This window comes from Bison bison, unplaced genomic scaffold (genome assembly GCF_000754665.1).
Source record: "Bison bison bison isolate TAMUID 2011002044 unplaced genomic scaffold, Bison_UMD1.0 scf7180017857213, whole genome shotgun sequence".
NCBI lineage: Eukaryota > Metazoa > Chordata > Mammalia > Artiodactyla > Bovidae > Bison > Bison bison.
The window spans coordinates 169,639-195,070 of record NW_011487786.1 but is presented as its reverse complement, the minus strand read 5'-3'; the positions used below and the strand labels follow the sequence as shown (position 1 = coordinate 195,070).

Sequence of the window (25,432 nt, the reverse complement as noted above, 5' to 3'; positions counted from 1 at the left end):
GGGGGAAAGGGGCGGGGGCGGGGCCGGGGGGAGGAGATGCTGCTGATTTGTCCAGCGCCGCGTTGGGTCCTGCGCTCCAAGGCCGCATCCAGCTTCAAGAAGGCGGTTCCGCTTACCGGTTGAACCGCAAATGGTGAGGCCTCGGCCACCCTGAAGGCCAGGGATGGTACTTGTAGATTGTCTTCAGTTTGGCTTTCCGACCTCATGTCAGGGTTAGGATACGCATACCTGTACTCCATATTAAAATATCAATTAAAATGTCTGAATAAAAGTATTTATAAAGTTATACGAATAAGGAAAGGTAACAATTTGGCATTATAATGGCATGCTTTGCAAAAAGATCATTAAAGTTTATCAATTTAAAATTACAAATATAGTTGGAACTTGTATTACAGATATAACTTTGTATCTAATTTTAATTGATATAACTGAGAGACTAAATGTTTCTTAAGTCCTCAGGAATACAAGCAAGCTTTATGAAGCTTCGGGAACTTCAACTGTAGGGGTTTGATAGCACAGCAATTCTGAGAAGAAAAAAAAGGTTAAACTTTCTGCCCCAAGGAAACTGACTTGGTCTGGGAAGGCAGTTAGGGGAAGGAGGGCCTGGACCTATGAGGGTGTCCAGATAAAAGTCAGAGCAGAGGGCTCTGTGATTCAACATAATATTTTCTAGGTTCATCCATGTTGTATCTTGTATGAGTATTTTGTTCCTTTGACGCCTGAGTAATACTCTGTTGGATGGGTTTTTCACATTTTGTTCATCAGTTTTTAGACATTTGGATTGTTTTTACTTTTTGGCTGTTCTGAATAATGTGTCTATGAATTTTCTTGTACAAATTTTTTTTTTTTAAATAAACATAGGCTTTTTATTTCTCTTGGGTATACACCTAAGAATAGAATTGCTGGATCATGTATTTACTTCTGTGAAGAAATTCTGGGCTGTTTCCCAAAGTGATTGTAATATTTTGCATTCCCACCAGCTTTGTAAGAAAGGTTTCAGTTTCTCCACATCTTTGCCTGTACTTGTTATTATGTTTTGTTTTCTCTTATAATAACGTGTGAAGTGCTATCTCATCATTATTTTAATTTGCATTTCCCTAAGGACTAATAGTGTTTATCATCGTTTCATACACTTTACTATCTGTGTACCTTTTTTGAGAAATGTCTATTCATGTCCTTGATCCTTTTTTTAATTGGGTTATTTGTCTTTTTCTGAGATTTTCATATATTCTAAATACAAGTCTTGTATGAGTTCTGTGATTTGTAAATATCTTCTACCATTCTAAGGGTAGTCTTTTCATTTTCTTGATTGCATCCTTTGAGGATTAGATTCTTAATTTTGATGAAGTCCATTTTTTTTGTCACTTGTACTTTTGATGTCATGTCTATGAAGCTTTTGCCTAACCCAAAGTCATGAAGACTTTCTGCTATATTTTTTTCTAAAGATTTTATAATTTAACTCTTACACTTAGAGCTATGAGCTATTTTAAGTTCATTTTTACTGTGTGAGATAGAGGTTCTGTTTTATTCTTTTGAGTGTGGATAGCCTGTTGTCTCAGGAACATATTCTTTCCTCATTGAATTGTCTTGACATTGTTGGGAAATCATTAAGGAGTTTTGTGTGTGTATGTGTGTGTGAAAGAGAGAGAGATGGTAGGGTGTAGTTGGGAATGAAATATTTTCAGTGTCTAAATGTTATGTAAGAAAAGATCACCTGGCAGCACTGATCAGGTTGAAGAGGTCTGGAGGTGACAGACAATGCCTAAATCCAGGGAAAATAAATGTCTAATTATTGCTTTAATTTGGAGGAAAATTGCTGAACGAGATTCTACTGAGTATAGATAGAAGACATGAATTTGTTCATAATTGGTTTTCTCTTCCTGAAATTGATGACAAAGTGTAGGTGGAAATTAAGGATAAGTGAATCACGACGTATAGCCAGATCTTTTGCTCTGTTAATGACGTCTATTCAGAAGAAAAGGTAAAATTAAGAGATGAAAAATACGAGTAAGAAGAGAAATGTGAGCTGATATTCAAAGGAGCCCACTGAAGAAACATATTTCCAGGGAAAGTATCTTGAAGGAACAGAGCAAAAAGCCAAAAAGATAGTTCAAGAGAGCCTTGTTATTAAAGAAGACCAGTATCTAGCAAGGAATAGATTCAAAAGAAGGATGATATCTAGCTCAGGAATGAACTCAAAATTCATTTCATCAAAAGGTTTTTTTAAAACCTGAGGATTAATAAACCAAAGAGTTTATAACATTCCATTAAATACAACTTGCGTTTTCTTTTTCTGAATTGTTTTTCTTTTGAGAATAGCTATTCCAGAATTTCAAGGTAGAAGTTACACTGCTGCTTTTAGAATGTCTATCTTTCAAGTTCTCCTAACAAGTTTTCCTTGATCTTTCTTATTTCCTTCACTCTATTCCACATTTTTGAATCCCTACTTTATTCAAGCCCAATCCACTCACCCCCACCCCTTAAAAAGATATCTTCATGTGACTATAGATTTGATTTTTACACTTGAAATACAATTTATCACAGAGAAGTTAGTGAAAGGTGAAATATCTGCTTTACAAAGAAACTCTGAGACCCTTGATTTACATCGTTTGCCTAAAATTAACTGGCAGATCAGGTAATGAATAGCTGTTGTCCTGTAACGTATCTGCTCATCTATTTCCTATTGGGTGTGTGTGCTAAGTCCCTTCAGTTGTGTCTGACTTTTTGCAACCCTATGTAGGCACTGTAGCACATGAGGGTTCTCTGTCCATGGGATTTTCCAGGCAAGAATACTGGAGTGGGTTGCCATGCTCTCCTCCAGGGGATCTTCCCAACCCAGGGATCAAACCCGTCTCTTATGTCTCCTGCATTGGCAGGCAGATTCTTTACCACTAGCACCACCTGGGAAGCCCGATTAATCTATTCCATGGGGTTTGATTTTATTCTCTCACAGGCAATGGAAAATTCAGTTATTTGTATTTTGGATAGATCCGAGGGTGGCTGGATAGCTGGGGACTTGGAAATGCCCAATGCTGAAATCAAGGAGATCAATGACTATTGAAACAGTCCAGATGAAACTAAAGCAGTAGAGTGAAAATATGAAGGAACTGATAAAACAAGTTGCTAAGATGGAATGATTAGGCCCACTAACGGTAGCATATTGGAGGAAGGCAGAAGGAGGAATCTGAAATTGATTTTTTCTATTTAAAATTTTTGTTGAAATATAGTTAATTTACAATGCTGTGTTTCAGATGTACAGCAAAGTGATTCAGCTATATATATATATATACATGTATATATATATGCTGTGCTGTGCTTAGTCTCTCAATCATGTCCAACTCTTTGCAACCCCATAGACTGTAGCCCACTAGGCTCCCATGTACATGAGGATTCTCCAGGAAAGAATACTGGAGAGGGTTGCCATGCCCTTCTCCAGGGGATCTTCCCAATCCAGGGATCAAACCCAGGTCTCCTGCATTGCAGGCGGATTCTTTACCGTCTGAGCCACCAGGGAAGCCCATATATATAAATATACAGATAACACATATGTATGTTTTATGTATATATTCTTTTTTTACATTCCCCTCCATTATAGGTTATTACAAGATATTTAGTGTGGTTCCCTGTTGGTCCTTGTTGGTTACCTATTATATATACAGTGCTGCTGCTGCTGCTGCTGCTAAGTCGCTTCAGTCCTGTCCAACTCTGTGCAACCCCATAGATGGCAGCCCACCAGGCTCAGCCGTCCCTGGGATTCTCCAGGCAAGAACACTGGAGTGGGTTGCCATTTCCTTCTCCAAAGCATGAAAGTGAAAAGTGAAAGTGAAGTCACTCAGTCGTGTCCAACTCTCAGCGACCCCATGGACTGCAGCCTACCAGGCTCCTCCATCCATGGGATTTTCCAGGCAAGAGTACTGGAGTGGTGTGCCATTGCCTTCTCCATATATACAGTAGTGTGTATATTTTAATCCCAAATTTCTTAAGATTGATTTTTACATTAAGCCATTGGATAGACAGTGAAGCTGTTCACAAGGTGAGGAATTACGGAGACAAAGCAATTTTCTGGGGGGAAAAAATGCACATTTGTTGTTGTTGTTTTTTAAACCAAACTAGCATATCTTGAATATCATTCAGATAAGATTAAAAAACTGAGTTCCAAGTAAAATGTAGTCACTAGATTTTACTACAGATTTGTGAGTCAACACACTGTACAAGTGTTCAAGCCACAAAATGCAATTATATCCCTAAGGAGTTATGTATGGAATGATGGGAAACAAGAGGCTGAAGAATAACATATTGAACTCTTCAAGACCAGGGATCATTTCTGTATTCATATGTGTATATCTACAGTGTAGAATAATGTACTAATTATTCAGAATTGGCTTGTGGAAGGAAGTACATGACTTCCTTTTCAGGGATCAGATCACAGAAAGAAAATAATATAGACCTCTCTTTGTCTCCTACAAGTCTGTCAGACTCTGCAACCTGGAGTTATTATTTTTTTATCTTCTCTTGACCCCTGTTGGTTCACTAGAATTATCTGCCTGGACCCTGATCTTGCTTTTATGACTGTAATACTAAACCTTTCTGAAAGGGGGCAACGTTCTGTGATTTCCAGATTGAACCTGTTTTTCTTTTCTCCCACAGGACGGAAACCAGAAAGGAATATATGGATGGGTTTGGGGTGGGAAGTATCAGCCACTTTGCCTGGTGAACTATATCACAGTTCACAGTGAGCCCTTGTGGGACTCAGGGTAGTGAAGATGCATTACTGAGCAGTTAGCAGATACAGGTCACTGAGCTGAGTATTAAGGATTCATGATCAGTAGGAGTGAGCAAGTATCTATGGTAAGCGAGTTTGGCATGTTCTCAAAGTCAGTGGGGAAGGTGGAGTAAAAAAAGTCTCAGGATTGGTAATTCTTTTTCTAAGTCCTCATATTTTATTACTGAAAACTTGGTTATTGGGCTGCAGGAATTACAGTCTGAGCCGTTAAATTCTGCCTGTTGATTTCATTGTTGGGGTGCTTTGACTCACATGCCTTTCAAATTCTGAACCAGTCTGTGGTGGTGGTTTAGTAGCTAAGTCATGTCAGACTCCTGTGATCCCATGGCCTGTAGCCTGCTAGGCTCCTCTGTCCATGTGATTCTCCAGGCAAGAATACTGAAACGAGTTGCCATTTCCTTCTCCAGGGGATCTTCATGACCCAGGAATCAAACCCAGGTGTCCTGTATTGCAGGCAGATTCTTTACTAACTGAGCTATGAGGGAAGCCCTATTCTGAGGGAACCATTCTGGGAGTTGTAGTATTATGAGCCAAGCTTTCCATCACTGTTGAAAGAACTCAAGTCTTGCCCTCAGGCCGTATAAGATCCATACCCTAGATCATGGAATTTCTAGAGTTTTTCCATACTTAGTCACTCACTATAAAAGCCTCTCCTGTGGAGTTATTGTCAGGCTAGTGAGATTGTCCTTCTCTGACTTCTTTTAACTCTTCCTCTACTCCCTTCCTCTACTCAGAATGGCAGGGTGATTTGTCCTTTATGAAGCTTTGGCTTTAGTTGAGGAGGCAAAGACTCTATGTTCCTTTGAACTATAGGAAAGACTTGAGACAAATTGAACTCTAGAATAATGAGAATTGTACTGCTCTTCAACAAGATGTTCTGCACTTATTATATCCAGAGACTTCAAGAAGTAAAACCAGGACAGATTGATATCTGAGACAATGGTGTGCTAGTGTGGTATATCAGTTATCTCCTGAGTCAGACCTAGGAGACAGTAGGAAAAAAGGTATCTCTTTTTAGGTAGTGTATGGTATATAAATTATATTTCAATAAAGTGCTAATTTAAATTAAAGAAAAGAAAAGAAACTGGACTCCTGCAGCAGAAAGAGAAAGAAATGTGAGCTGCGGGCCTCTCAATCTCCTCTTATCTCATGACTAAATTCCTTTATTCAAGGAATTAATGCCTTAATCCAAGAAGCTGCCTCTCCCATCCCATTTAGCTTCCTGGGCCAGGGTCTGGTGGACAATGAATGGCCTTTATTTACACAACCACTTCATGGCCAGAGATCAGCTTTTCTATGCTTTCTCCGCAAACTTGGGTTACATTTTAAACCTGCAAAATTCTCTACATATCTTTATCCAACATCAGCCAACTACTGAAGTCTGGTGGAGGAGGCAAAACCCTTTGAAGGGAGGATGAAGGCCTCCTGGCTTCACTCGCCTATACCTGCATGTCCAGAAGAAAACAGAAAATAAGAATAGCTTCTGGGGCTGGGGAAGTGGCAGGAGGAGCCAGAAAAACCTCCTATAATGTGAATTCAAATACGTTCAGTCATTCCAAGTCTAGAATGCTGCACCATGAATCAGAAAGTGGGAAGAGGAAGAAATGTGTGTTCTAAGCAAGAAACAACTGTATCAGGATTTTAAAGAACAGTGCATGCGTGCATGCTAAGTTGCTTCAGTCGTGTCTGACTCTTTGCCATCCTGTGGACTGTAGCCTGCCAGGCTCCTCTGTCCATGGGATTCTCTAGGAAAGAATACTGGAGTGGGTTGCCATGCTGTTGTCCTCTGGGGATCTTCCCCACCCAGGGATCAAACCCACATTTCTTATGTCTCCTGTATTGACAGGCAAGTTCTTTACCACTAACACTACCTGGTAAGCCCCATTAAGCTATACACTCATCATTTATTATTTGTATGATATTGATCATGTTATTTAACTTTTTAAGTTGAGATTCACAAAACATAAGATTCACCACTTTACAGTGGGCATTTCAGTGGTTTTTAGTATACGTGGGAAGCCCTTAAAGAGTAGTAGGCTTCAGTAATTCAACAGGCTAATAGATAGTGATATTGAGGGCTCAGCCTCAGTGATCTTTACTTTTCCATCACAATTTAAAGCAAAAACATGCTTACCAATTAAAAATAATTAGAAGAATTGAACTGAAGCATAATTGAGATGTATTTAATAATAAGTTAAGCTTCCCTGGTGGTTCAGTGGTAAAGAATCCACCTGCCAATGCAGGAGCCACAGAAGACATGGGTTCAGTCCCTGGAAGGGAAAGATCCCCTGGAGCAGGAAACGGCAACCCACTTCAGTATTCTTGCTGTGATAATCCCATGGACAGAGGAGCCTGACAGGCTATAGTTCATGGAGTCACAAAGAGTCAGACACAACTGAACACACATGCTTTTACTGTGGAGCATGGGTTTTAGAGCAGGTGGGCTTCAGCAGTTGTGGCACATGGGCTTAGATGCCTATAGCATGTCCGGATCTTCCGGGACCAGGGATTGAACCAGAGCCTGCAGCATTGCAAAGCAGACTGTTAACCACTGAAGCACCAGGGAAGCTCTCAGAGATTTTTTAATGTACTTAATTTTGATATTTCAAAATTATATTTGTTTGTAATCAATTATTGTAAACATTAGGTTAAAACATTAAACTAAAATTTTTTGATTGTTTTCTTTTTTCTCATTAGAAAAATGAAATTGGAGCTTATTGCATGAAATATATAAAATATATATATAATCAGTTCAGTTCAGTTCAGTCACTCAGTCATGTCTGACTCTTTGCTACCCCATGGACTGCAGCACCCCAGGCTTTCTTGTCCATCAACCAGTTCCTGGAGCTTACTCAAACTCGTGTCCATCATGTCAGTGATGACATCCAACCATCTCATCCTCTGTCCTCCCCTTCTCCTCCTGCCTTCAATCCTTCCCAGCATCAGGGTCTTTTCAAATGAGTCAGTTATTTGCGTCAGGTGGCCAAAGTATTGGAGTTTCAGCTTCCACGTCAGTCTTTCCAGTCAGGACTGATTTCCTTTAGGATGGACTGGTTGGATCTCCTTGCAGTCCAAGGGACTCTCAAGAGTCTGCTCCAACACTACAGTTCAAAAGCATCAATTCTAATCAAGACAACCTTATATTAATTATGAGGTGATGAGCTATTGAGTTGGATGAGCTATTAATTAAAGCAATAATACAAATAAAGCTATTTTGTAAAGCATTTATTATATCCCAAGTACTATTATATGATATATATGTGAATATATACTATAAAATATATATTTTTCATCAAATCATTAGGAGAAAAGTACTATTAGTATTTTCTTTTAAATATGAGAAAGTTGAGATATAGAGAAGTGAAGTAACTTGCCCAAAGTCAAAAAAATAATGTACAGAAGATTCAGAATTCTAATGAAGATCCAGAACCCAAAACTTCTCCTGTTTTCTCCTCCACATGATAAATGCTAATAATTTCTTTCTATAACTCTCATTATATTGTCTTCAGGATGCAGAAAGCATTGTGGAAAGAAAAATGAACTGAACATTCATTGAATGCTTACTATAATAAATATATTTTCTAATAGTCATGTATGGATGTGAGAGTCGGACCATAAAGAAAGCTGAGTGCAAAGAATTGATGCTTTTGGACTGTGGTGCTGGAGAAGACTCTTGAGAGTCCCTTGGACTGCAAGGTGATCCAACCAGTCAATCCTAAAGGAAATCAGTCCTGGGTGTTCCTTGGAAGGACTGATGCTGAAGCTGAAACTTCAATACTTTGGCCACCTGATGTGAAGAACTCACCCCTTGGAAAAGACCCTGATGCTAGGAAAGATTGAAGGAAGGAGGAGAAGGGGATTATAGAGGATGAAATGGTTCAATAGCATCACCAGCTCGATGGACATGAGTTTGAGCAAGCTCTGGGATTTGGTGATGGACAGGAAAGCCTGGTATGCTGCAGTCCATGGGGTTGCAAAGAGTCAGACATGACTGAACAATTGAACTGAACTGTTTATGTCATCTTCATCTTCTTTGCAGATGAATAGAAAGTGAAGTTCACAGGGACTATGCAACATCTAGAATTCATTGAATAAGCAGTAGATCCTGGCTTTAACTCACTATCCTGGCACCTAGCACAGTTCTTTCTTCTACTTGACACTGAATCCCAGGGCTGAGAGGAGCTCACTCAAAGAAGAATAAATTTTGAGCATAAATGTGGTATTAAAAAATCTTTAAAATACAAATGTTATGCACATACACACATAATACATAATTGCTATGTATAGGTGCTTATGTTTGAAGCAATAGTGATAGAACCTTTCAAAATAACCTCTTTCCTCAAGGAATGCATTCTAGACAGGGTATAAAGTCACCAATATTAAAAAGGAAAACTCTAATAAACACGAAGGCATATTCTCAGGACCCAACAAAATAGATGAAAAGAGTAAAAAATCTGCCTGCCAAAGCAAGAGACGCAAAAGATGCAAGTTTGATGCTTGGGTCAGAAGATCCCCTGGAGGAGGAATGGTAACCCACTCCAGTGTTCTGGCCAGGAAAATCCCATGGACAGAGGAGCCTGTTGAGCTATAGTACATGGGGTTGCAAAGAGTAGGACATCACTGAGAACAAGAAAAATAATGAGTTATTAAAGAATATGTAAGTCTCTATTATATAAGAGTATGTATTTGACTTATTTTAATTGTGAGTATAATTTTCAAATACAAAACATATTCGGATGGAAAAGACTACTCTGTTCCTATACAATTATCTACATTTTGAGGAAAGCTTTGTAACAGGTAAAAGTGGCCCAGGCTTATTTGATAAAAGTTTTTGAAATGGTATTTTCATATTTGAAGTGAAGTGAAAGTCGCTCAGTCATGTTCAACTCTGTGAGTCTTTTCCAGTGAGTCAATCTTCACATGAGGTGGCCAAAGTATTGGAGTTTCAGCTTCAGCATCAGTCCTTCCAAGGAACACCCAGGACTGATCTCCTTTATGATGGACTGGTTGGATCCCCTTGCAGTCCAAGGGACTCTTAAGAGTCTTCTCCAACACCACAGTTCAAAAGCATCAATTCTTTGGCACTCAGCTTTCTTCACAGTTCAACTCTCACATCCATACATGATCATTGGAAAAACCATAGCCGTGACTAGATGGAACTTTGTTGGCAAAGTAATGTCTCTGGTTTTGAATATGCTATCTAGGTTGGTCATAACTTTCCTTCCAAGGAGTAAGTGTCTTTTAATTTCATGGCTGAAATCACCATCTGCAGTGATTTTGGAGCCCCAAAAAATAAAGTCTGACACTGTTTCCACTGTTTCCCCATCTATTTCCCATGAAGTGATGGGACCAGATGCCATGATCTTCGTTTTCTGAACATTGAGTTTTAAGCCAACTTTTTCACTCTCCACTTTCACTTTCATCAAGAGGCTCTTTAGCTCTTTTTCACTTTCTGCCATAAGGGTGATGTCATCTGCATATCTGAGGTTATTGATATTTCTCCCAGCAATCTTGATTCCAGCTTGTGCTTCTTCCAGCCCAGCGTTTCTCATGATGTACTCTGCATAGAAGTTAAATAAGCAGGGTGACAATATACAGCCTTGACGTACTCCTTTTCCTATTTGGAACCAGTGTGTTGTTCCATGTCCAGTTCTAACTGTTGCTTCCTGACCTGTCTACAGGTTTCTCAAGAGGCAGGTCAGGTGGTCTGGTATTCCCATCTCTTTCAGAATTTTCCACCGTTTATTGTGATCCACAGTCAAAGGCTTTGTCATAGTCAATAAAGCAAAAATAGATGTTTTTTTGGAACTCTCTTCCTTTTTCCATGATCCAGCAGAGCCACATTTAGTTGGTGATAAATGGATGTGTTTATTTCACCTACTATGATGCTGTGTTAGCATCTCTGAACTTGGATATTTAAACGTGTAATTATGGACATGTATAGCTGATAATAAAAAGAAATATCCGAAGGGACTGTGAATTTATAAGCATGACAGTTTTCAGGGGTTCCCATTGTGAGAAAGATGTTGAACTGGAAAATCTAAATGAAAAAATTATATGTGTGATTAATTACCACATCAAGGAGAAAATGAAAGTAGATACAGAGAAAAGTCCTATTTATATGGTAGATTTCAGGTAAGTTAGATCATTTCCCCTAATTAGATTTTCCTTGAATTAGAGGGGAATCAGGAGCTATTTGAATAATAGATGGAAGAAAGGGGGTTGGGTATTACTATAGATTTCCAAGTCAAATGTGGATTTGAGTAGAACATATATTTACATTATTGGAATATGGATGATAATAACACAGGGATAAATGGAAGATGTAGAGATGAGGAGACATATAGAAAGGAATTAAGTTGAAGTCAAGTCGGGAGCATTTATTTAGATTCTTTGATAAGATATGAAAACAGCTGTTTAGCCCCTTCCAAGATCTGCTTGGTCCTCACTCCATAAATAATGGGATTGAGCATAGGTGGGATGACCACATAGAGATTGGCCAGGAGGATATGAACATAGCGTGGGATGTGTCTCCCCCAAAACCTATAGGCAAAGACAGAAAAGAGTGCAGGGATGTAGAAGAGTAAGATGACGCAGATGTGGGAGCCACAAGTGCTCAGGGCTTTGGACCGGGCATCTTGAGAGGAGAGGTGGAAGACAGCTCGGAGGATGTGAATGTAGGAAACAGCAATAAGGATGATGTCCAGGCCAGTGGAGAGCAGAGCAGCTGCCAAGCCATACCAGACGTTGATGGAGATATCAGAACAGGACAGACGGGCAATGCCCATGTGCTCACAAAATGTGTGCGCAATGATATTGACCCGGCAGTAGTGCAGGCGCTTGAGGAGAAAGATAGATGGAAACATGATGATGAAGCTGCGGGCCAGTGTGGCAGCCACGATCTTCCCAATGGTTGTGCTGGTGAGGATTGTGGCATATCTCAAAGGGGAGCAGATGGCCACATAACGGTCAAAGGCCATGGCCAGGAGGACTGCAGACTCAGCCACAAAAAGGAAGTGGATGAAGAACATCTGGGTTAGGCAGCCATCAAAGGAAATGTGGGTAGAACTTAGCCAGAAGTTGGCCAGGGCTTTGGGCATGGTGGATGTGGAGAGTAAGACATCAGTACTGGCCAACATGGACAGGAATATGTACATGGGCTCATGCAGGCTTGGCTGGGAGAGGATGACACAAATTAAAATGCTGTTGCCTGCCAGGGCAGCTACATACATGGTGCAGAAGGGGATTGAGAGCCAGATGTGTAGGTCCTCCAGCCCAGGGATGCCAAGAAGGAAGCAGCCTGCCAGGCGAGTATCAGAGTTGTTCACAGCAGCTGTGTTGTTAGCAGACAAAAAGGCCATAATTTTCTGCAGAGATCTCACCTGTGCCATAGGGGAAAAATAGCATCAGACTTTGTATTTATTAGCAGAGTGCACATAAAGGTTTGCAATCAGCCACCAGGTCTGCACACACTCACAGATCCTACAACCATGATGGGTTCTGCACACATGCATATTCTCTATAGAAAATCACACCCAATGTCTGTGCAAAGTACACAGTTCTAGACCCTGTCCACAGACAGTCTCAGTGTTGTCATTCAGACCCTCTACCCCATTTGGCTATAAGACTTTCAGGCATCTTCTGAGTTTGAAAACACTGTGGCTCTGAAGTGTGGTGCTATCACCTAGAATATGAAGGAAGGTGTGGAGCTGTGGAGCAATGCTTCTTAAAGTGCCATCCCCAGGCTAGCATCGTCAGCATCACCAGGGAACTTGTAGGTTCTTGGACCCTGCCACACACCTAATGAATCAGAAACTGGAGCAGCAGTCTCTATTTTAGCAAGATCACAAGGTGATTCTGATTACAGCTAATGTTTATGAACCAATGTTGTAAGAATGTCTTTACTTTCTTCCCTTTCTAGTCTAGATGTCTGTCTCACAGGACTGATAACTTCTTCATCCCAATTAGTTTCTGCTGCATTCTCTGGGAAAATACTTAAACTTCATATAAATCTAACTGGTGCTTCCCTCAACTCACATAGTCAGTTCAGTCACTCAGTCGTGTTTGACTCTTTGCGACCCCATAGACTGCACTACGCCAGGCCTCCCTGACCAACATCAGCTCCCAGAGCTTACTCAAACTCCTGTCCATTGAGTCGGTGATGCCATCCAACCATCTCATCCTCTGTCATCCCCTTCTCCTCCCACCTTCAATCCTTCCCAGCAGCAGAGTCTTTTCAAATGAGTCAGTTCTTCGTATCAGGTAGCCAAAGTATTGGAGTTTCAGCTTCAGCATCAGTCCTTCCAATGAACATTCAGGACTGATTTTCTTTAGGATGGACTGTTTGGATCTCCTTGCTGTCCAAGGGTCTCTCAAGAGTCTTCTCCAGCAACACAGTTCAAGAGCATCAATTCTTCAGCACTCAGCTTTCTTTATAGTCTAAATCTCACATCCATACATGACTACTGGAAAAACCAAAGCTTTAACTAGTCAGGATGTGAAGAAAATGACACAGTCATATCAGTGGTCTTTAACATGTTAGACCACTTGCCCCCTCAGTCCTATTAAATTATTCTCATGACTATAAAGCTTTTAACTGCTGCCCAAATTCCTTCTTCTCAGCTGAATGTCCCTCCTACCTAACTGAAACTTAAAGACTGTCAGGAGCCAACTCCTCATCTTATTATTCCACTCCTGTAAATTTGTCTTATCTCTGTAAGTGTCCGTGTCTCCTTTCCTCCACTGTCAGAGGAAGCAGTGATGATGTCTTTTTTGCATTTCAATATCTCCTCTCTTAGAACTATATTTTACTTTACCTAGGCATGAGAAAGCTCCCTTATCTATGTATTTGTTTATTTAGAGAGTACAAAGACAATATAAATCAATTATATTTTTATACTAGCAGCAAACAACTATAAGACTAAATTGAAAATTTTCTTTTTATATTTAACTCAAATTTTCAAAGCCTCTGCACTAAGAATTGCAAAATATTGCTAGAAGAATTTTTTTTTAATGAAAATAAATGGAGAAGTGTAGGGTTTCCCTGGTAGCTCAGCTGGTAAAGAATCTACCTGTAATGCAGGAGACCCTGGTTTGATTCCTGGGTCAGGAAGATCCCCTGGCAAAGGGATAGGCTATCCATTCCAATATTCTTGGGCTTTCCTGGTGGCTCAGACAGTAAAGAACCTGCCTGCAATGTGGGAGACCTGCGGTCAGTCCCTGGATTGGGAAGATCCCCTGCAGGAGGGCATGGCAACCCACTCCAGTATTCTTGCCTGGAGAATCCCCGTGGACAGAGAAGCCTGGCAGACTGCAGCCCATGGGGTCACAAAGAGATGGACATGACTGAGAAGTGTACCATGTACACAGAATGGAAAACCCAATTGTTAAAACATCAATTTTCTCAAAATAAATATATAGCTTTAAAATTTAATTTTCCAGCTTTATTGAGGTATAATCAACAAATAAAAATGGTGTATATTTAAGGTATATAGCATGATAACATATGTATACAATATGAAATGATTGCTACAACCAAGTTAGTTAACATACCCATTACCTCACACAGTTGCCATTTTAATTTTGTGCCTTATCTCAAGTAATTTTTGAAACAAGCTGGATACACATATACACACACCAAAAAACCCACAAAACCCCCATAAATATATGCATATGTGGGGCTTCCCTGGTGGCTCAGATGGTAAAGAATCTGCCTTCAAGGCAAGAGACCCAGGTTTGATTCCTGGGTAGGGAAAATCCCCTGGAGGAGGAAATGGCTGCCCAGTCCAGCATTCTTGCTTGGAGAATTCGATGGGCAGAGGAACCTGGCAGACTATAGTCCATGCGGTCACAAGGAGTCAGACATGACTGAAGTGGCAGTGCGTGCATATGCATATGCTCACTTGCATGCATGCTAAGTCACTTCAGTCATGTCTGACTTTTTGCGACCCCATGGACTGTAGCCTACCAGGCTCCTCCATCCATGGGATTTTCCAGGCAAGAGTACTGGAGTGGGGTGCCATTTCCTTCTACAGGAGATCTTCCCAACCCAGGGATCGAACCTGGGTCTCCTGAATTGCAGGCAGACGCTTTACTGTCTGAGCCACCAGAGAAGCTATAAATATCTGTAAAGTATGTATGTGTATTTTCAAGAATAATTTCCCCACCTAATCTCTGAATCAACCTTCTTTCCTACCTTCTCAGGGACTTTGTTCCATCAGTTATCCCTTCTCTTATTTATCAGTGGTCACTCCTAATTTCCTGAATCAGGATTATTTATGAACATTCATATATTTTTAGTCTTAAAAGCAAACAAGAACTTTAGCAGCTACAGTAAAATTTCTTATTCACCTAGTCTGTCTCACTACTTTCTGTTCTGTCTTTCTCCTTTTCTTCAAAGTCACGCTTTTTGGTAGATGCTTCTTTTGGCTTTGATGTCTTTACCCTCCACTGGTTCTTCTCTTGCCCCTGACCTTTCTTTCTATCCTCATGAAGGGCTCCTCTGTCCCTGAAGGAGGGTTTGGTGTTAGTACTTTCTATGGTTGTCTCTGTGCTTCCCTTACTTTTCAATCTACCTGGCCAATTTTGTCACCTGCCTTAGGTTCATTTACTCTGCTTGTAATAAGACATCCCAAATCTATAACTGCCATTTATATTGCTTTCCAGGCTCCAGATCTAATTATTCGAAGACCTCCCAACTGGTATCCTAGCCTTTAGTCCTTCTAGTCTCTAAACCAGTCTCCATAAATAAATTATATTTCCTAAAGATAATTTTGAGTACTCTGCTTACTTGATCACTGATACTAATTTCCCATTGCCTAACAGAATCATGGTCTATGCTTTCTCCACTGATACTGGTCAAGATCCATGTCTCTGAAGTGTCTCTTCTTTCTTGGTGGTCTTTTATACATTCCACTCCCTCTATCTCCATCCTCTCCTTTAATCTAGCCAATTTAAATATCTCATTCAAGAAGACTTTTCTCATTTCCTAAGACTGTGTTATGTACTTCCTCTGTACTCCTATATTCCCCTGTAGTTATGTATTTCTCTCTCTAGGATTTATCACACTGAAACATTTTTAGCCTCAATATATTATCAGCTTCCTAAGGGTCAGGGCTGTATCTTATTCACCGATGTCTGGGACAGAGTTGACATGTAGCAAATGTTAAAGGAAAACAAGAGAATATGTAAGTTTCCACCCACTCAACCATGGAAGTTCACACGGTGAAGGACACAAGCAAATATTGTAAAAATCACGGATTTATAATCATAGATCTTCTGTGCTCACATTCTTTCCTTGTGTGTGCATTGTGCTCGTTCTTTCTACAGCATCATTCCACATGCTCATCCTCTACTACATGCACCCACCTTTGTCAGTCACATCAGCACCTGCACAAAATTTTCTTCTGTCATTTCAGTTCCCCTTCTAATAGGCAGACTCTGTTCACATTATCTCTCTATCACTCATTTATGTGATTTCTGCTTCCTTCCAATTCAGGTACCTATTGCTGTTGCCACATCCCCAAACCAAGCAACCAAGCAAACCAGAGCAACTCCAACCACTCTGCTTAAAGTTTCTCTCTAGCAACCTCTGTTTTCAGAACTTTCACTTTTAAAATAGCTGATTTCCATTTCCTTGCCCACTGATTCCTGCTTCTGTCATCTTTGGCAAAATTGCAAGAAAAAGTATCCCTTATATATCAATGAATTTTCCCCACCTGTTTTTGAATCCTTTATCTGACTGCCCTGTCCAGGAAATTTGTCCTTTTTAAGTGATCCCCCAAGTGCAGCAAAATAAATTTTTGTTTTTCCTTAATGTCTGAGGATAGAACCTCTATATCATTTATGATTCTTGCATCATCCTCAGGAACCAAAGATCACTTAGTCATCTACCTCTCTATCCTTACCTAGAGAGTGATCTTCCAAACTGCCCTTCTCTCTTCTGACTTCCCAGGAAAACACAATTCACTCCAGCTACTCTAGACTTTTTTTCCCATCAGCCCTCTACTCCTCCTTGAACACTGACACAAAACTTTCCACTTACCTGGTTCCTATTCTGCATCCATTCCTTCATAGTAATAGCCTTCTCTCCATCCTGAAATATCTAATCCAAACTTACCTTCCCAAGGCAACCTTCTCAGACTCACAGTTGCTTCAGTATTTCATGTACAACTTAGGCTTCTTTAATATATAGAATTGAAGCTCACACTTTGCCTCATATAGTGTTTATTCCCTCGTCTCCTTTGGGAGCACAGATTCTCCACCCTTTCTGTCATTCCTTTCCTCAGCTCCAACTTCATCCTGTATACCATTTGGACCAATATGCCTCTGTTCAACATGATCTAAGGCACACAGGAATATGGTATAGAGCTAGATGGAAGAGAGCCATTGACAGATAATCTGGGCATCTAAGAGGAGGTGGTCAGCACCAGCTCTGAGGCTCTTAGCCTGAATGTTTCATTGAACTTGTTTTTGTATTACCCATTCCAATACTAGAACTCTTTCACACTTTTAATCCTACCCCTTCTCTCTCTCTCTTTCCATTGTCCTTCCTAAAGCATTTCCTCTTAGGCTTCTTTTATTCATCACCTTTTTTTTTTTTCAAATCCATGTTTGTACTTCACCTTCGTGCTTTCTCATCACTCCTCCACTGTCTCTAAAAGTCTAGTATATTCATATGTCATCCTAAAAGAAAGAGTATGTAGTGATTGCTCGTTCAAAAATCTGACAAAGGGGAATTTACCTGGCAATCCAGTGGTTGAGATGCTGTGGTTCCCCTTCAGGGGATCAAGTGTGTTTGATCCCTGGTCAGGGAACTAGAATGTGGCCAAACTTAAAAAATTTTTTTAATGAATATTGTGTGATTTTTTAAAAATCTGACAAGGCTTGACCCTTCTTTGAGTTAGCATTTTAAGTCAAGAGAGGAAGGAATTGTGCCCTCTTACCATGAGAAGCTATCAGTAATTATAATAAAACAGTGGGTATACCATGCTGTGGGAGTCAGAGGCTAAAAGAATAATTCTGCCTGGTGTTTCTAAGAGAGGCTTCACAGAGTGTCAAATTGCAGTTCAAGCTGTAAAGGATGAGTGTGTGTGTACACTTGTGTGTGTGGGAGGGCATGTGTATGAGTTTATTGTGGGTGCTGCTTGAGACAATGAAGGTGAAAAGACTTTCCAAATGAAATAGTACTTTGGTGAATTTGGACAGAACGATAAGAGTGGAATTAGAATACTAGAAATAAAACAGAGATAGCAGAGACTAGAATTCAGGAGATAGGAAATAGTATTAATCTGTCTTAGGATCTTCCACACTTAGAATGACTCCTCTTTTGGAGCCAAGATTTACTTAATTTTATTTGTCAATTGAGATAAAATTCACCTTTTTAAAATATACAATTCAGTGCCTTTTAGTATATTCACAGGTTTGTTGAATCATGGCCCCTATTCCCAGAACATTTCCTATACCCTGCAAATAATTGACATGCCTGAGAGTAGTCACAGCTCAGACCTTATTCCTGTCAGTTCCTGGAAATGCTAATTTGTTTTTGATAGGTTTACCCATTCCAGACATTTTATAGAATAAAGAGTCCTGTAATTTATGATAAAGATATTATTAACATCTTACATTAGTATGACACATTTGTTATAATCAATGAGCCAATATTGATGCATTAGTATTAATTAAGGTAAATATATGGCAAGAGTGAAAGTTGCTCAGCCGTGTCCAACTCTTTGCGGCCCCATGGACTATACAGTCCATGGAATTCTCCAGACCAGAATACTGGAGTCGGTGGCCTTTCCCTTCTCCAGGGGATCTTCTCAACTAAGGGATCGAACCCAGGTCTTCTGCATTACAGATGGATTCTTTACCAGTTAGGCCGCCAGAGAAGCCCTTAAAAATATGTTAACCGAAGTCAATTTCTGATATAATTTGTATCAGAAGTATATATTCTGTTTATAGTGTATTTGCAGTAGAATATTGGTATGTAATTCTTTAAGATTATTTATATAGATATATTTATAGAATATCAATAATAGACTATAGAATTTATGCATTCATATATATCTTTTTTGATATACAACAGCTAACAGTAATTAATATCTTTTGAACATTTAGTATATGTTTTGTAAGTTCAGGAAATAACTCATGTTTTTTCAGAAGAGCTGCATCTTAATATTACTTATTTTGGTATAGCATTCTAGAATGGCATATATCTGCTGCATTTACAACAATCACTTTATAATTAAGAATATGTGTTCCAAAGAATTATAATCTTCTTGGTTTAATAGAGAGGACAGTCAATAGTAAAGATAGTTTCTATTTCTGTGACTCACTGTTTCTTAGGGACATCTTATCAAATAGTCTGTGTCAAGAACTGTAAGTGTCTGAAATTGTACTCTACTTGCAAGACAGCAAGTTAGTCTGTTACAGTTTCATGAGGCTGGTAAAAAACACAAAACTTCTGGGTCAGAGACAGTACATTTTAGCCCATACAGAAATGACAGATTTCTTTAGTTTTTACCTAATGTTCTTTTTTTGTTGTTGTTCCAGAATTTCACCCAGGAAACCTCATTACATTTAATTTCATGTCTCCTCAGACTCTTTTGGATGCAACAGTTTAGTTCATAAATGTTTTCAGTCTTTTAATATTTTAATTTTATTTTAAAAAATAGCTCTTTTGTATATATGTTATATGCTTTTATTTTAAAATGTTATATTTTTTACATTGTTAAAATGGATGAATTTGTTGTTACTGTGAGCTCAGTTTGATTTTTTTGCCATGAAATATCAACTGTGACATATAGAAATGAGAGAAAGACAGTTTCATGTAAGGAACTGAGAGATCTTCATGAACTCACTCACATGGCCAGAGTCAAAAGAATAGGTAATTTTTAGGGAAGCAGAATTTTATTTTATCCTTTTTAAAAAATCTATCTTAATTGATACACCAAGCCAACAAGCATATAGCCACTCTGTTCTGTTTCTCCTTATAATATTCTGGACTTGATATACCTTTGCATTTATAGTAAAATGCAAAGAATAGTTAGCAATACAAAACTACAATGTATTTCAGCCCTTTCTGCAATATGTAAAGTGTGGTCTGCATTATATATCCATTACACTGTTATAAAATACAATTCAAGTATGAAAGGTCTCTGTATGACACTGGGATCTATGATAGTTTTTTTTTTTTTTTTTTGCAAAACATTAACATAATCAATAAAATGAAAGTATGGTAAGTGAGAAAAAAGGATGTCAAGAGTGTTTAGGTTTCTACCATAAGTAGCTGGATGTTAATAATTCATCTCCAGCCATGTGGTAGGCGTATACTAAACAGACAATGACCTAAGGGAGTGGTTTGTGTAATAAAAGTTTACCTCATCTTGCTCAGAAGTCACTGAGTTTTTTCAGTCCAAAAAATATCTCATTACAGTAACACGTAGAGACCAGAAAGTCTCATTCAGTGAAATAGAAGATGATGCAATGATCCAGAAAGACCCTCACTTGATGGAGTAGTTGGGGCTGAGAAACCAAATGAATCAGAATTTGGAGGACTTTGAAAGACTGATAGTCACATCTGTCCTGCAACCATATCTTCTGGAACTAACTAGCATCCCTAACCAATCAACTGTCTTTTCTCCAACAGTTCCTAAAAGCATCTTCTGGGACCTAGAATTTGCAATGTCATCATCATACTGTTCTTCTGATTCAGATGCAGGTGCCTATCTACTTTAATTCATTATTCTTTCAAAAAGTGTTTTTTGATTGTCTATAAATGGCTAGTCTACACAAGCCATACTCTGAAGAATCCTAGCACATTTTGGTTTCTCGCCTCTGTCTAAAACTCAGAGGGGGGACAAATTGAGAGAGTAGTACTGAAACATATGCATTACTATATGTAGTACAGACAGCTAGTGGGAAGTTGCTGTATAACATAGGGAGCTCAACGCAGTGCTCTGTGACAACCTATGGGGTAGCATGAGGGGTAGGTGGGAGAGGGATTCAAGAGGGAGGGGATATATGTATACTTATGGCTGATTTGGCTTCCCTCGTAGCTCAGTCGGTAAAGAATCTGCCTGCAGTGGAGGAGACTTGGGTTCGATCTCTGGGTTGGGAAGATTCCCTGGAGAAGGAAATGGCAACCCAGTCCAGTATCCTTGCCTGAAAAATCTCATGGACACAGGAGCCTGGTGGGCTGCAGTTCATGGGGTCATAAAGAGTCAGGCACGACTGAGCAACTAACACTTCACACTTACGGCTGATTCACATTGTTGTACGGCAGAAACCAACATAACATTGTAAAGCAAATATCTTCCAACTAAAAATAAACTGAAAAGAAAACCTAGAATCGTATCCTATGAGTGAATGCTATCATTTATAGACTACGAAAATGATAGACAATTAGATACTAATAGTACTGACTTGGAACTGAAGTCCCGGGAATCCCCCTACTTTTAGAGCACTCATTTTTCAGAGTCCCTGCTATCCATCCCCTGGTGGAGCAAACCACCATGAGGTAAAAGTCATGCCAACCATATGTGTTTGTCTTTCCTGGCTGGAATTAGATTTGTTTCTCCCCATGCTTCATCTTCTGACCTGGGTACCCTTCTTTTTCTTTTTATATATCTTCCTCAATTGTTCTTTCCTGCATCTTGCTGTTATTACCCTTGGAGTTCTCCGTGACAACCTCTCTCCTGACTTTCTAACTCAGCACTAACCTCAAAATCAGAGGCCTGTGAATGTCATCTGAGTGTGGGAATGGTGGTACAAGTCTTGGGGTGGTAGACTGGGAGAGATCCAGATCGTATAAAAGGTCCTGTGGTAGACAGAGTAGTGGCTGGCCCCTCAAAGATATGCACATTCTAACTCTTGGAAACTGTGCATATATTATTTACAAGTTAAAGAAGATTTATGCTTGATAATCAGCTGACTTAAAAATGGAGGGATTATACTGGATTATCTAATGCAATGCAATTGCAATGATTTTTATAAATGGAGAGGGAGATTGAAAAGATTATAATCAGAGAGAAATATGTGACTACAAAGGTCAGAAGTCAAAATAGTGACTTCTGTGTAAAAGACTAAATCCTCTCTGTGTGTATACACACACACCTCTTTTGGTCTAAGGGAAAGGTTTCTTGTAAAAAAATCAGAAAAAAAATAAGTAAACAATGGCAGACTTAAAATATCAATTTTACTACTGAGACTGTATGAATGGTTATTCTATGTGAAACCTTACCTCCTCCCAGTCTGAATAGACACATTCAGACAGAAAATATGTCCTTAAGAAGAGTTTTCAATCATTAATGAAGGATGGCTACATATCTAGGAAAGATGATCTAGGAAAATAAATAAGAAAATAATGCATAGATTTAACTACCTGATTGTTTGGTAAAATGATTAATAACTGTGATTATATAAGCAGGGAAGTAGACTGTATGGTTCAGCTATACTAGAGAAGGTTTCTTGGAATCATTGGCACTTGTAAGGATCAGGAGCAATAAGTAGACAAGATTGCATTTCTGGAAAGCATAGAAATATATGTGATTAAATGTAGGGATGATGGAAAATTATGGAGGGGCCTATATGAATACCTTTTAAGGAGTAGTGTCTTAAAAATTTCATATTTTCAAAAGAGAAATCTGACAGCATAAGGTGATGAAGGGACTTGCAAGACATTGGAAGAATTATTCTATGTTTCTAATTAGTGATGAAGATGACTTGAGAGGGAGGAAAAGAAATGGAATAGTCAGACCAAACAGGAATTTCAAAAAAGGATCATATGAGCCAGCAAATGAGATATAGAGACTGAAGGAGAATGGAGAGTCAGCAGAGCCAGTCCTCAGATGACTGTGTTCCAGCAGCTGGGGAATGATATGATTTTAAAGTGCAGTAGCTGGTCAGGAATTGGCAGAAAACAATGAGTCTTAGAGAACTGAAGAGTTGACAGGATATTTAGATGAATATTTTCTTCTAGCTATTGAAGTGGTTGGAGTAACTAGAAAGTACAAGATTGGTTTGTCAAAAACCTAATGATACATTGGCACTACAAATGTAGATTTGCTATTTCACATGTAGTTCCTGTTACTTCTTTGGATTCAAACTTCAGAGAAGATATTACTTAGACTCATGGAGGTAAGACATTTGATATTTACATTCTTGAGATATCTCAGACTGGTTTACTTTGTGAGAGCAAGCTAATCTTGAAATTTTAGTTAACATCCAAGGGCCAATATGCTCCTATGTCATAGGTCTGTCGGGGCTTTGTTCCACTGCAGCAACAATGCAATTGTGGCAATGTCCATAGATGGGGGATCATTGGTTTAATTGGGATCTCATGGCATTTTGGTAAATGCTGTAGTGGTTGTGACAATAAGTAGGTTACATTTTCCCTAGTGCTTATTAGTAAGTAAAGTAAATAGTAAAAAGTCACTCAGTCGTGTCCGACTCTTTGCGACCCCATGGACTATAGCCTATCAGGCTCCTCCGTCCATGGGATTCTCCAGGTAAGGATACTGGAGTGGGTTGTCATTTCCTTCTCCAATGCATGAAAGTGAAAAATGCTTGTTAGATGATAGGAAAGGAGGGATCCTGGTTGTAGAAAAGACTTGAAAGGAATTAATTTCATTGACAGTTGGTCCTAGGAATCAAATGTGATATTTTGTTCTCAGGGAATGACAATCCACATGATGGCCACTTTGAATTTGATCAGTTTTAATCCAGACTCCTTCATTTTGATGGGGATCCCAGAACTGGAGCAGTTCCACATCTTGTTTGGGATTCCTTTCTTCTCCGTCTACCTTGTGGCCCTTGTAGGCAATGGCATTCTTTTCTACCTCATCACTATGGACCATAGTCTCCATGAACCCATGTTCTTCTTCTTCTTAATGCTGGCCTCTGGAGACCTCATATTATTTACTGTAAGTGTCCCCAAAACACGTGGCATATTCTGGTTAAAAGCTCAGGAAATCACATTTTCTGGCTTCCTCACTCAGTTGTCCTTTCTTCACCTTAGCATTTTTCTGAACTCAGCCATCTTGTTGGGCATGGCTTTTGATTGTTACATGGCCATTTGATACCCTTTGAGATACGCTAGTGTCTTGATACCCAAGACGATTGTTAAGATCATGGTGGGGACTGCGAGTTGAAGCTTTACTGTTATTTTGCCTGTTGTTTTTCTGGTGATGCGTTTGCCATTCAGCAGGACCCGTATCAACCTTCACATATATTGTGAGCATATAGGGGTGGCCCGACTTGCCTATGCTGACATCTCCATCAGTATCTGGTATGGCTTCGCTGTGCCTATAATGACTATTATCTCAGAAATGATCCTCACTGGCATCTCTTACACTCTCATTCTTCGTGCTGCTTTCTACCTTCCATCCAGAGATGCCCTCCAGAAAGCCCTCTGCACTTGTGGTTCTCACGTCAGCACCATCCTCATGTTCTACACACCAGCCATGTTCTCTGGCCTCACTCATCGCTTCAGCCACAGCATCTCTCACACATTTCACATCACATTTGCCAGTCTCTATGTAGCAATTCCACATGCACTCAAACCCATATTCAAAACAAAGCAGATCAGGGACAAGGTCATCCTTCTATTCTAACCTAAAGGGATGCAGTGACCTGGGGATAAGAACACAGAGAGAAAAATTGTGAGAAATCAAATAATCATATTGATTTAAGAGAACTTTCTTTTGTAAATAAATAACTGGAAGCCTTCAATCAATAATGGATCCAATTCCTATGAATTTCAGGGCCTCAATTCTACTGGAAAAAAATTATTGGTAGAATTAGAGGGGGAGAGGGGATTTTTAAAACCCCAAGAAAATGAGAGGCATCAGATGAAACTATTCTAATTTTTTACAATGAAAAACATCAAAACACAAAATCTTGCTCTTGCTCAGGTCCTTTGATCCTGTTTCAATTTGTCTTTATAAAATAACAGAAAAATAGTACTTTACTTGTAGGCTTTTTGTAAGGTTAAATTTGTTTAGCATGAAATAAGCTTATGAATTCAATAACCACCTATATGTTGATAATTCTCAAGTTCAAAGCTTTACTTCAAATTCTTTCTGTCCCATGTAGCCAACTCTCTATCTGATAACTCCTCTTGGCTATTCCACTGAACGTTCAAAATCAAAATGAACCAGAATAATTTCATCTTCTCTTCCTTTCCTCTTATGATCAACATAATCTCCTGAATTTTCTGTCTTATTAAGTGGTATAGAATTCAACCAGTTTCTGATGTCAAAGGCTTTTCTCTTTTCATCATTCACTTAAAAAATTGTTTGAAGTGAAGTGAAAGTCACTCAGTCATGTTCAACTTTTTGTGATCCCCTGGACTATACAGTCCATGGAATTCTCTAGGCCAGAACACTGGAGTGGGTAACTGTTCCCTTCTTCAGGGGATCTTCCCAACCGAGGGACTGAACCCAGGTCTCTTGAATCGCAGGTGGATTCTTTACCAGCTGAGCCACCAGGGAAGTCTAAGAATACTGGAGTAGGGTAAGGGAATTCTTGGAACTCCAAGAATACTGGATAGGGGTAGCCTATCCCTTTTCCAGCAGATCTTCCTGACCCGGGAATCAAATCAGAGTCTCCTACACTGCAGGAGGATTCTTTACCAGCTGAGCTACCAGGGAA

General features: G+C 39.4%; 1 protein-coding gene and 1 pseudogene across 1 annotated transcript; one reads left to right on the top strand and one right to left on the bottom strand.

Annotated features, from left to right (window-relative positions):
* Nucleotides 1-11,163: 11,163 nt before the first annotated feature.
* On the bottom strand, nt 11,164-12,174 carry LOC105003315 (olfactory receptor 52B6). Its single transcript, XM_010860385.1, has one exon. It carries the CDS (start codon nt 12,172-12,174, stop codon nt 11,164-11,166), a length of 1,011 nt encoding a protein of 336 aa, XP_010858687.1.
* An 11,283-nt stretch (nt 12,175-23,457) lies between these two features.
* Nucleotides 23,458-24,411, top strand: LOC105003377 (annotated as a pseudogene).
* The last annotated feature ends 1,021 nt before the right edge of the window (nt 24,412-25,432 follow it).

What these genes read in the sequence shown, in the direction of transcription:
- LOC105003315 (XM_010860385.1), bottom strand. Translation starts at nt 12,174, where the DNA reads ATGGCACAGGTGAGATCTCTGCAGAAAATTATGGCCTTTTTGTCTGCT.